This window comes from Dama dama, chromosome 15, assembly GCF_033118175.1.
Source record: "Dama dama isolate Ldn47 chromosome 15, ASM3311817v1, whole genome shotgun sequence".
NCBI lineage: Eukaryota > Metazoa > Chordata > Mammalia > Artiodactyla > Cervidae > Dama > Dama dama.
In genome coordinates, this window is record NC_083695.1 from 8,023,391 (window position 1) to 8,037,413 (window position 14,023).

The window sequence follows — 14,023 nt, forward strand, 5'->3', positions numbered from 1 at the left end:
TGGGGGCAGGAAGAGAAGGGGACAACAGAGGATGAGGTGGTTGGATGGCATCACCGACTCAATGGACACGGGTTTGGGAGGACTCCAGGATTTGGTGATGGACAGGGAGGCCTAGCATGCTGAGGTTCATGGGGTCACAAAGAGTTGGACAAGACTGAGCGACTGATCTGAACTGGACTGAAAGAAGAATTATGGAAAGGACAAGATGGAAAAAGTCTAAGTTGAATTGATTCTAAATAAGTTACAATTTCACAATTAAAATATTGCTATAAAAAATAAGAATCTGATGATGTCTACTCCAGCAAGCATTACTCCATCTGAAAAGGGTTAGGATTTATATGAGACAGAGAATTGAGATAAATACTAAGGATATGATGAAGCTGAATGCTGTGCACATGCTCTGATTTCATGAAAGTATGCACAGAAATGCAAACACAGTGCAATGGTTTATAAAAGAAGCAGAGAATAATTAACATTCATATAATCTTAGGTGGTAAAGGTTTTTTATATGCTATAAAACCAAGACATGATTTATTGAGCAAACCACAATGGAAAAAACACTTTAAGATCTTTTCCAAACCAAAAAAATGGGAAAATATTTACAATTTATATAGGAAATTAATATCTCTAACATAGAAAAAGCTCATAATGGCCTAATATAAATATTATCAAATAACAGGGCAAATCACAAAGAAAAAATAAAAAAAGAAACCTGGCCAAAAAATATGAGATATACTCATTGGTTTTTTAACAATTCACACTGATGTGCAAATTTTAAAAAACTAAATATCATTATAAATAAATGTGTGGAGAAGGAAATGGCACCCCACTCGAGTATTCTTGCCTGGGAAATTCCATGGATAGAGGAGCCTGGTGGGCTGCAGTCCATGGGGTCTTAAAGAGTTGGACATGACTGAGTGACTAAACAGTAACAAATAAATATGTATATACTATAAATATATACATGCAGGCTTGCATGTTCAGCTGCTTCAGTCCTGTCTGACTCTGCGATCCTATGGATGTAGACCTCCAGGCTCCTCTGTCCAAGGGGATGCTCCACCTAAGAAATGGAATGTCTTGCCATTTCCTCCTCCAAGGATCTTTCCGATCCAGGGAACAAACCTGTATGTCTCCTGCATCAGCAGGTGAGTTCTTTGCCACCTGGGAAGAGCGTATACACATATATATCAGTTTTTCCCATCTTTAAATTGGCAAGTGTAAAAATAGATATAATACCTATCACCAACCATAATATATACTGGTATAAGGTTTCCAGAAAACACTTTGGACACAAGTTAGACTTAGTTTTGTAAATATGCAATTGTTTCCATTATTACGTGGTAAAACTTACTTATTACAAGAATCACCTAAAAAAAAAGTTCAAAATTCACAAAGTATCTAGGAAGTACCACCCTCAGTGTGAAAGAGCTAGCACAAAGGTTATGTTATAGAATAATTCTCACATACAGCTAACAATTATAAGTTGCACATATAGTTCCTAAAACCACAGTCATTTCTTTAAAAATCATTTAAAGGAAATATACTCAATACTCTATAATAATCTATAAGGGAACAGAATTTGAAAAAGCACAGATATATGAATATGTATAACTAAGTCACTTTGCTGTATACCTGAAACTAACACATTGTAAATCAACTATATTCCAATTCTAAAAAGAAAAACACAAAATCATCTAACTAGCATTTCCTAATGTGTTCGGCAGAACTGCCAAACTGTATGAGATTTACCAACATATATGTTTTAGAATTGTTTATTTGTAATCTGAAAACAAAATTGAAATAAAATATCAAGCAATCACAACAAAGAAGGAAAATGTACCTAATAAATCTATTAAAAAGAAAGACTGTGCTCCGAATGACACGTGCTGTCCGTGATTCTTCATGCTGAGATCTGGATAAATTTAGGCCATCATCCATGTGTCCTTCATGATGCATAATAGCCTGCATGAAAGGACAAATAACTCGATTACTCCCAACATCCTTTTTTCAAATGGGTGTTAGGAAGATGTGCACTCAAAATGGGGAACCATGACAATAAACAGAGCCTAAAGGCAGGTGAAAGTGGCTATACACAGTCATGCTCAGGTAAAGTAATATGTACAGGTCCCTGTACAAATCCACCATTCAATATATTTATTCAGCTGTTACTTTAAAGAGGAATCTGTTGTGGTTTAAAGCAGAAATCAATAAATGTATTGATTTGAAAAACAAATATTAGAGTGCTTTCACATATCTATATTCAATAATTCATCCACAGTCTAAACAAACTCTGAACAAAAGAAGCAAAGGAAAACATTACATGGGATACCACTTCTACAGTAATTCTGAACACAGCAGGGTTAATTTATAAGCACTGAGCAATGCTTCTAAGGTATCTCAGTTCTTTTAAAAATGTATTTTATTGCATTATTTCTTTTGTTAGGCTTTATATTTCTGAATATACAACATAAAGAGATAATTGAACAGCTGAATGAATTTTACAAAGTGAAACAACTGTGTAACACCCAATCAAGAAAGAGAATGTTAAGGCACCTAAAAACTCCCCCGCCAGTGCTCACTTCCTGTCCCTGTTCTCCAAGGTATTTCCCAACTTCTGGACTTTGAACAGCAAAGATCACTTGTGTACTGACATGTAAATGGAACCATATATGTCTAACTCCCTTCACTTAACACCAACAGCAAGATGTCTTCAGCACATTTAACCAGATAAACTGAACTAAAATTAGCAACTAGAACTAATATCACAAACTATTTGAAAAGCATTGTGAAGATAATTCTCCCTATACCAAAATCAATGAGACAGAGACACAAAGGCTTTTTTTCTATTTAAAGTTTTTTTTTTTTTTTCCTTTTTGCCACTCCACAGAACACCTGGGATCTTAGACTAAACCAAACTGGGTTTAGTCTATGAATATAAGGATTCTTAAATATTGTGATGTCTTCTACCAGAGATTGAACCTTTGTCCCCTACAATGGAAACTGGGAGTCTTAACCACTGGACCATCAGGGAAGTCCCAAAGTCAATCCCAAAGCCTTAAATGCATTCACTGACAAAGAAAAAAATGACCATAACGAAGCAATGTATTACTCATTTTTAGACTCTAAAAAACAAAAACAAAATTGAAAAGAGGAATTATTTAAGATAAAAAGAGAATTTAATGAACTAGAAAGAAAATGATATAGTAGGTAAGGATGAATAAAAGAAGATAAATGAAAGAGATTCACCTCTCACAAAGCAGGCCAAAGATAAAATTGAAAGAAAGAAATAAACACAGGAAATATGATATAAGATACAAAAGACATTAAAATTATAAAATATAATAAATCAATGCTGTATGAAACTTAATGCCCACCTCCAATTTTTTTTTTTAAGAACATAACTGACTACCCCAGAGGACATGGATGACTTCCTAGCAAGTTAAAAATCATCAAAAGGAATCTCCTTAATGTAGAAAATTTGATGATATCAACTTATTTAACAGAGATTGGAAAGGAAATTTAAGATCCAATATTTAAAAGATCATAGGACTAGACAATTTCACAAGTGAGCTCTAATGAACCTTCAAAGAGAACATGCTCTTTTAATAGTAGACTAGTAACTGAGCAATGACTGCTGCCTGTCTTTACATAGTCTGTCACCTATGAATGGTCTACATTTTCTAATGGTGGAAAAAAAACAAAGGAAAGACTACTTCATGAAATTTGAAAATTGTATGAATCTCAAATTTCAATATCCATAAACAAAGAATGCATAAATTTATCAAATGAATATATGTGGCAATTCTAGGTAAGTTCTAAAATAAAATATAAGTAGAAACCAATAAGATTTAAGAAGAATAATAAACTAGGCCAAACTGGGTTTAGTCTATGAATATAAGGATTCTTAAATATTGTGATGTCTATTAACTTATTTATCAATGAAGACAATAAAATATGATTTTTATCTCCCTTCAACTGATAAAATTTAGCAATCATATCTGCTTTATTAAAGTCAGATAAAATGAAATAGCAGAATATTATTTAAGTATATAAAGTCTACAGGATGCAAGAAGGCATAAAAAGAGAATTTAATGAACTAGAAAGAAAATATTTCTTCAGTGAAAGAGGAGTGAAAATTCACAATAAGAAGTCATACTGAGATGAACAACCAGAATAGATGAAATGACAGCAAGCTGAGATAAATGTGACTTGGGCATGATAATGAAAAACACAAGAAAACTAAAATTTCAACCCTTTCTTGGTTCACAGCCTTGTGGTGGTGAAGGGGCTTCTGTAACTCAATGAAGCTATGAGCCACGCCCCATGCAGGGACACCCAAAAGCGATGGATCAAAGTGGAGAGTTCTGACAAAATGTGGTCTACTGGAGGAGGAAATGGCAACTCACTTCAGTATTCTGTCCATAGGACAATCCTATGGACAGAGGAGCCTGGCAGGCCATACAGTACATGGCGTCAAAAAAAGTCAAACAGGACTGAGCAACTAAATAACAACAACAAGAAAGCAATATCTAACACTGCTCACCATACAAAACCCAGAGAGTTTACCAGGGTGGGACCGGACCTCTAGCTTGTAAATAACACAGCAAGTGGCTGAAAGTGTTGCTACTTGTTTGGGTCTTGCATTTGTGTTTTTCAGTTATTAAGAACGACCACCATAGACAGTGTTTTTGTACACTCTTACCTTGCGTTGTATGGATCCCATTCTCACTGATTTCACATCCACAGACTGGTAAGTTAGCCATAAGCCTGTACTGATGTGCTGTATATAACACACTGAGTCTCCATATTTTATTTCAGAGGTTCCCATGCCATCAACTTCTTTTCTCACTCCTACATCCAATTTTTCCTGGGAGAGGGGAAAAAAAAGACAAGCAAAGGCTTTAAAAAATACTGGTTTAATATCAAAGGAACTTTGCCTTGTTGTAAATCATGTTCCTTGAAAAATGTAGCCCTCTGAAATAATAATGGTCAAATGTTCTATTGTAGCAGTTCAACCTCTACTGGAAACTGAGGAGGAGATTGCAAAGATAAATAACATACTCCTGAATTATTCATACGGGCAGAAAATTATTTTGGCCATAACACAAAATTTTATATTGCTTCATGGCAAACTCCAAACTAGAGACCTTAAAATCAGTAATTTAGGTTTCATATTATTTCCAGATTATTATTTTTATGATTAATGACTAAGAGTATAGATTGGGGGACAGAAAATCTAATTTTGAGCCTAATCTCTGCCACTTAGTACCTCTGAGGCCTTAGGATAAGTTAATTAAACCTTTTAAGCCTCTGTTTCTCATCTGTAAATAAAGCTAACATGAGAACCTCCCCCACAGTATCAGAAAAAATGAGATAATGAATGCAACACCTTCAGCACAGTACCTGGGATAAAATAAACACTTTAATAAACTTTCATGATTTTGACCATGAAGCTGTTATTTATAATGTTGATGATGAATTTTGTTTTAATGAGGATGTTAGGAATAATGATGATTTCTTTCAAACCCTAATCAAGGGTATAATTCAGTTTCAATATAGTTTTTAGACTACAGAGTTCCCTATGCTAGGAAGAAACAATCAATCCTCTGATACCAACTAAATATTTCCTTTCAATCCTGATTTGTTTTAATGCTTCTTCCTTCCATTTTCCCTTCCATGTTTCATTCTGGTCTCCAAAAACTCATTATGCCTTGAAGTACTGTATAATTCTTAAAATAGCAGGAAAAAAATCTAGTGCTCTTTTGGTTACAGTATCTTCTTTTGTGGTTTCTTATTGTCCTTGTTCTAATTTTCTTGTTAAATTTACTTTAAGTTTTGTCTATCTCTTTGGCTGTTTGAGCATTGTTTGAAATCAGTACTAGTTATATAAATGTTTCTGAAAATTAGGTTGGAGTCAATTTTATGTCTGTTAAACCACCAAAAGGAACAATTCAAGTAACACAGAAATTTTGATTTCTTATGGTATTATTACACCACACTAATAATTAGCAACTCCGAAATAATTATGGACACTCCGTCAACAATTGACAATTAAAACTTAAATGAGTTTCGATTCTTAATGCAAAAAGGGTCAAGGTCATATAAGAAAGTGAATGCAATTAGAAGTTAAGTTGATTTAACCATTATGCAAATAATCTGAATCTGCAATAAAACAGATAATAAACCATTCCAATTTCATTCTATCAAACCAGATAAACTACAAATCTACTTAAACCTCTAAATAGAAAAAATAAATTCTAGGAAAAATATATAACAATGCAATTATCTCCTCAAAATAAAACAAGGAGCTTCTAACATGATTTTTGTTTTTCCTTTATCCCAGGAAATTGGCTTGTAGTCTATTTATAGGCTTGTGGATAGTGCTTTAAAAAGTGCAGCTACTAAGTACAAAGGTATGCTGTGCTTGCTTTTTACTGAAGTGCTTCACATCACTCCCTGGGTTAGAACTTTTAATTTCAAAACTTCATGATGACCATGTTTTTGTAATTATTCAGATCCTCAAGTCAAGTAAGAACTGCTAAAGTGACATTAGAGGGGGAAAAAAAAAAAAAAACCCACCAGATTATTTGCTTTTTAAAAGAACAAAAGCTAGTCAGTCCTTTCCTTCTTTTATTTCCTATCATTTTCTGTAGCTCAAGTTTAGGAGACATTCAGGTGAAAATAATCTAGATGATCTGACCAATCACCGTGGTAAGAATATGACAGCTGGTAAAACCATCTAACAGAAAACTAGTCTGTTTTACCAGAAATAAACTGTCCAAGTTAGGTGAGACGTTAGATTCCTAAAACCCTGTATTAACTAACCTATATCTAAATTAGTGACATTTAGTTTTAGCATTACCTTGATATATTTTATAAATCATCTATATTTAGTTTTCTTTTTAGTTATTCTGGCCATGGGAAATGATAGTAGTTTAGTTAGGCTAATCATCCCATAGACAACCAGTTAGAAAATTGGAAAAAAAATATTTTTTAGACTCTGTTGTCAGGCATTTCAGAGACCAAAAGCAGAAAGTGAACAGCAGACTTCTCTATAAAGACAAAGAGTACTCAAGTGATTTGTAAGATGTAACCTTTGTCTAGGGGCATGCCCTGTCCAACCTTCTTGGAGCTCAAGTAGAAGAAAGGTTCTTTTTTCTTTTTTTTTTTTTTTCATTTATTTTTAATAGTTGGAGGCTACTCACTTTACAATATTGTAGTGGTTTTTGCCATACATTGACATGAATCAGCCATGGATTTACATGTGTTCCCCATCCCGATCCCCCCTCCCACTGCCCTCCCCATCCCATCCCTCTGGGTCTTCCCAGTGCACCAGTCCTGAGCACTTGTCCCATGCATCCAACCTGGGCTGGCGATCTGTTTCACCCTAGACAGTATACTTGTTTCAATGCTATTCTCTCAGAACATCCCACCCTCGCCTTCTTCCACAGAGTCCAAAAGTCTGTTCTATACATCTGTGTCTCTTTTTCTGTTTTGCATATAGGGTTATCGTTACCATCTTTTAAAATTCCATATATGTGCGTTAGTATACTGCATTGGTGTTTATCTTTCCGGCTTACTTCACTCTGTATAATGGGCTCCAGTTTCATCCACCTCATTAGAACTGATTCAAATGTATTCTTTTTAATGGCTGAGTAATATTCCATTGTGTATATGTACCATCCTGACTGGCATGTAATGGTACTTCATTGTGGTTTTGATTTGCATTTCTCTGATAATGAGTGAGGTTGAGCATCTTTTCATGTGTTTGTTAGCCATCTATATGTCTTCTTCGGAGAAATGTCTGTTTAGTTCTTTGGCCCATTTTTTGATTGGGTCATTTATTTTTCTGGAATTGAGCTGCAGGAGTTGCTTGTATATTTTTGAGATTAATCCTTTGTCTGTTGCTTTGTTTGCCATTATTTTCTCCCATTCTGAAGGCTGTCTTTTCACCTTGCTTATAGTTTCCTTTGTTGCGCAAAAGCTTTTAAGTTTCATTAGGTCCCATTTGTTTATTTTTGCTTTGATTTCCAATATTCTGGGAGGTGGGTCATAGAGGATCCTGCTGTGATTTATGTCAGAGAGTGTTTTGCCTATGTTCCCCTCTAGGAGTTTTATAGTCTCTGGTCTTACATGTAGATCTTTAATCCATTTTGAGTTTATTTTTGTGTATGGTGTTAGAAAGTGTTCTAGTTTCATTCTTTTACAAGTGGGTGACCAGTTTTCCCAGCACCACTTGTTAAAGAGGTTGTCTTTTTTCCATTGTATATCCTTGCCTCCTTTGTCAAAGATAAGGTGTCCATAGGTTCGTGGATTTATCTCTGGGCTTTCTATTGTTCCATTGATCTATATTTCTGTCTTTGTGCCAGTACCATACTGTCTTGATGACTGTGGCTTTGTAGTAAAGCCTGAAGTCAGGCAGGTTGATTCCTCCAGTTCCATTCATCTTTCTCAACATTGCTTTGACTATTTGAGGTTTTTTGTATTTCCATACAAATTGTGAAATTATTTGTTCTAGTTCTGTAAAAATACCGTTGGTAGCTTGATAGGGATTGCATTGAATCTACAGATCGCTTTGGGTAGTATATTCATTTTCACAATATTGATTCTTCCAATCCATGAACACAGTATATTTCTCCATCTATTCGTGTCCTCTTTGATTTCTTTCATCAGTATTTTATAGTTTTCTATATATAGGTCTTTTGTTTCTTTAGGTAGATATACTCCTAAGTATTTTATTCTTTTTGTTGCAATGGTGAATGGTATTGTTTCCTTAATTTCTTTTCTGTTTTCTCATTGTTAGTGTATATGAATGTGAGGGATTTCTGTGTGTTAATTTTATATCCTGCAACATTACTGTATTCATTGATTAGCTCTAGTAATTTTCTGGTAGAGTCTTTAGGGTTTTCTATGTAAAGGATCATGTCATCTGCAAACAGTGAGAGTTTTACTTCCTTTTTTCCTATCTGGATTCCTTTTATTTCTTTTTCTGCTCTGACTGCTGTGGCCAACACTTCCAAAACTATGTTGAATAGCAGTGGTGAGAGTGGGCACCCTTGTCTTGTTCCTGACTTTAAGGGAAATGCTTTCACTTTTTCACCACTGAGGATAATGTTTGCTGTGGGTTAGTCCTATATAGCTTTTATTAGGTGAGGTATGTTCCTTCTATTCCTACTTTCTGGAGAGTTTTTATCATAAATGGATGTTGAATTTTCTCAAAGGCTTTCTCTGCATCTATTGAGATAATCACATGGTTTTTATCTTTCAATTTGTTAATGTGGTGTATTACATTGATTGACTTGCAGATATTAAAGAATCCTTGCATTCCTGGGATTAAGGTTCTGTCTTATTTGATACTTGAGGTATCAAAGGACACAGTTTGGGGCTCACAAGCAGACAAAAAAATTAGACGAGCTAAATCCTGGATGAGAAAAGTAGCCACAAAATCTGTTTATGCTATCTGCGAATTCTTGTTAACCATTATACTATGCACACCCAGGGGAGCCCTAGTAAATAGTAGCAGCTAGACTTCAAAATAACTGAGCACAAACAGTACAAGCAACAGCCCACTTCCAAAGAAAGAAAGAAACTGGAGCTTCAGTTTAGCAAGATTCACTGCCTGAAAAAACCAAGATCGCTCCTCAGAAAAAATAAAATAAAATAACCCCAATCCCAGAACTCAAATAATCCTACTCATGAATGCTTGGAAAATCTAATTTCCAAATGAACATTAATATGGTTCCAGAAGTTTAAAAGATCAGCCTGAAAAATAAAAAATGATGTTTTGGCATTGGGTATGTCAATCTGGCTCATGACTATGTCAAAACTATGTCTGAACAACTGTTCTCCTTAAATTATATATACTGGACATAATAGTGGAGATTAGACTCATTAAGAAATTTAAACTAGTCCTAATAGCATAATGTTTTAATTATATTGACAAAGGTAGTTCAGAGACATTCTTCTAGCATTAACTGAAATTTTCCTTAAATGTCCCCAAATTATTCTATCAAGTGGCTGAGAGAAAGAAGACAAAGGCCTACATCCTTAGCAGATGGAGTATTTTGGTATTTTCTCCTTAAGACAAGTAGTGGCTAAAGTTTGAGAGTTAAAAGGTCAAAAATTAATTTATTTGCTTCTATACAGGGGCACATTTTGGCAAAAAAATAGCTGGTCACTGGGAAATATGAGTCTAACAATGCTACAGGTTAAGAGAAATTGCTGGGATGGACAGGCCAGGCCAAGCTTAGCCCATCCAGGGCAGAACTGCAAAAAAAACACACAGATGGCTTTAGCCCCTGTGTTCAGAAGTTTCATGAGGAAAAACTCCAGTGGGTGGGTTTATGGAGAGAAGAGCTTTAAAACTTTTCCTGTATTTGGAGATGTAAGCAGCTTGTAGAAGGCCCCTCTTTTGTCTCTTCACTAACCTTAAACCAGGCACCCCCATGCTCTACTCATTTTCGGCCCTAGCTCACCTTTCAAATCTTTACGTCACACAATAGTTTGCAACTTGTTGGTTCTTTCCCTAAATCAAAGAAGCAGAAATGAATAAGTAATTAACAGATGACCAGATCACTTCCCTAGCTTCCCCTTCAGAAATCTCACAAATAAACTGTGTGAACAAGGCAGTATCTAAAGAAAGATCATGCAAAGTCGATGAGCCTGCACACTGTGGGGGATGACCATGACTCTGACCCCCTATCTCAATGATTCACTAGATTACTTCCTGGTTTCCCTTTAAAAGCTTTCACTGCCATGCAGAATCTTCAGAGGTGGTTTTGAGGGTTGCTGAGTCCACCATCTCCCCAGACGGTAGTTATTCTGATTCAAGGCAACCTTCCTTTCTATCAGCATTTGTGACTATTCATTTTGTAAGCAGCGAGCAGCAGACCTGATTTAATAACAGAGGGTCTTTGAGGAGCTTCCATGGGGACAGTGAAACAAGGACACAGAGCCTTAGGAGAAGCCCTCTAAAAATCTTGTACTATATCTTCCCTCCCCTGGAGTGTGGGCAGAACCAGTGAACACGATGGGGTATCACTTCTGCAATTAAGTTGTGTTACACCGCAAAGGTGAAAAGATCCAGCAGATGTAGTCAGGGTCGCAGTTCAATTGATTTGAGCAAATAAAATGGGAGGCTTCCCAGGGTGAGTCATACTTAATCAGGTGCAGTCTTTAAAAGAGGATTTAAGCTTTCCTTAAGCACAGAGAATACAGTGAGTCCCATCGATTTCATTCTGCTTACAATCTTCCTCTTCAGGACATTTGCACTAGAAACTCCTCCGCCAGCTTTCCAATCTCAGAAACCGAGTCCATATAAAACATCCTTTCATATATATGTCTCTCATTCTGACACTGTCTCTCTGGTTAAACTCTAACTGATATACCTCATTTTTTTCTTTTTTCTTTTTTTTTTGTTGTTGTTGTCTTTTTTTACTTCATTTTTAAGGACATTGTTTCTTTCTAATTTTACAAGCAAAATCTGTTCATTGCAGACAACTACAAATACATAAAAATATCAAGAATTAATGATCACCTATAGTCCTCATCTCTCCCAGAGATAACCATCATTAACATCTTGTTGCATTTCTTTGCAGCATCTCCAATTTTAAAACTTGAAGTATAATTGGCCTACATTATGTTAGCTCCAGATATACAACACAGTGATTCAATCATAATGCTATACATTACAAAATCATCACTATGATGTCTAATTACCATGTGTCATCTAAGATACTACAATATTATTAATTATATTCCCCATGCTGAACATTTCATTCCTATGACTTATTCATTTGTAACTGGAAGTTTGTACCTTTTAGTCTCTCTCCCTTCTGGCAACCAATAATGTTTGTTCTCTGTATCTATGAGTCTGTTCTGTTATGCTTGTTCATTGGTTTTGTTTTTTAAATTCTGCATATGTACATATATAAATATATACGTGAAATCATACAGTATTTGTCTTTCTCGGACTCAGCATATCCCCTATGCCCATCCATATTGTTGTAAATGGCGAGATTTCTTTTTTCAGATGAGTAACATTGCATCATATATATTTGTATGTATACCATATCTTCTTTATCCATTCACCTATCGATGGGCACTAATCAGTCTTAGTTAATATAAATAATGCTGCAATGAACACAAAAATGCACATATCCTTTCAAATTAGTTAAACACCTCATCTTAACCACAGATGGTTTCACCAAGCTCACTGTCAGGCTTAATGCTATTTAAAGTTACCATAAAAATGAAAATTGAATTTCTGTATCTTCTGTAAAACCATAGTGGGCATTACTTTCTATTATGCTATCAAAACCCTTTGAGAAACACCACCTGATTGCAAGAATTTATTCTGAATTTAACCCTGATTAAAAACAAAAATCCATCTGCATTGAAAACTTCATATAACTATTTTGATAACAAAAAAAGCCCAAGTTACCCATTTTGATTTTAATTTTTAGATATTTAATCAATCACAAAGCAACCATAAATGCAGGTGATCACAGATGAGCAACATTTCTTTTTATCTGCTACTCATTATAATTAAACCACAAGTTTTATCATTAAAGGGGGCTTCAGATTTACTATTAATACTTAGCTTCAGAGTCTAGATCTGCCACTTAACTAACCTAAGCCTAAATATAGTCATCTACATAATGAAGACTAAAAACAGTATCTAAGCTTCATAGGGTTGAACTAGGATTAAATCAGAAAACACATAAAAAGGGCTTAGCACATTACTTGGCACATTAGAAACTGTTAGCCTGACTCTTATTTTTATTGGTGGGTCTATATATTTTAAAACATCTTAAACATATTTTGAGCCAAGAATAAAAATCTCAAATAAAAACATGCTAAAACTATGTCCTAAAAATATTTTGTTCTATTTTTACAATTTGCTCCATAATCCTTGTAATCTCATTGGAAGTCTTATTTGAGGTTGGTATTCCATCATTTCAATAGCTAAAGGTTTCTATTCATGGTTCATGAGAGGAAAAAGACTGGATAAAATCACCCAAAGAGGAATATTTTAGTGGCATTTTAAGCTAAAAAAAAAAAAAAAAAATGACATCCTGGGGGCAGTGTAATACACGGGTGATTGTCAACCTACCTTATGATTAAAACTGACATTTCAATACACTAATGTAATGGTTTAAAATTCTAGGAGTAGAGAAAGTGAAGGAAAGTTCTATGAAAACCTGCATAAATCAAACTGAATTTTTCATGATATAAAATGCTTTCTTTAAAAAAAAAAGACCAAGGAGTTTGCAATATATATGTGCATCAAAACATCACATTGTACACCTTACTTTCACACATTATTAAATGTCAGTTATATCTCCCTAAAGCTGAGGGGAATAAGGGGACAACATTGGTGATATTAGAAATTGTCTTTCACTTTATTGTGTTTATTCTGAATATATCCAGTCATCAACAATTGTTTATTATTTTCCAAATCCTGAACTTGAGAATGGCTAATGAGTATTCACATTAGTACAAAGATATCCAAATGACAATTTAAAAAATCGCTCCTTATGTTAACTAGTAGAACAGGTTTTTAAAGCTGTTCACAAAATTTTAAGTAAGAATGATCTTGAAATGAAGTGAAGTGAAAGTCACTCAGTCATGTCCAACTCTTTGGGACCCCATGGACTATACTGTCCATGAAATTCTCCAGGCCAGTATACTCGAGTGGGTAGCCTTTCCCTTATCCAGAGTATCTTCCCAACCTAGGGATTGAACCCAGGTCTCCCACATTGCAAGTGGATTCTTTACCAGTTTTACCAGCTGAGCCACAAGGGAAGTCCAAGAACACTGGAGTGGGTAGCCTATCATTTCTCCAGCAGATCTTCCCGACCCAGGAATCGAACTAGGGTCTCCTGCATCGCAGGTGGATTCTTTACCAAGTGAGCTATGAGGGAAGCCCAGAAAGATCTTAATGTTTTCAAATATATAGAATATACTTTTTCAAAGCAGTTTCACACAATCATAGGTAAGTGAACACTAATGTAAAATAAGG

General features: G+C 34.9%; 1 protein-coding gene across 1 annotated transcript in view; it reads right to left on the reverse strand.

Annotated features, from left to right (window-relative positions):
* Positions 1–14,023, reverse strand: part of RYR2 (ryanodine receptor 2) — a 798,221-nt gene that overhangs the window by 398,072 nt on the left and 386,126 nt on the right. The window contains exons 13-14 of the mRNA XM_061161401.1: positions 4,703–4,867; positions 1,841–1,962 (exon numbers count right to left, since the gene is read on the reverse strand). Coding sequence (XP_061017384.1) covers positions 1,841–1,962; positions 4,703–4,867 — 287 coding nt within the window. The remainder of the gene's footprint in view (positions 1–1,840; positions 1,963–4,702; positions 4,868–14,023) is intronic.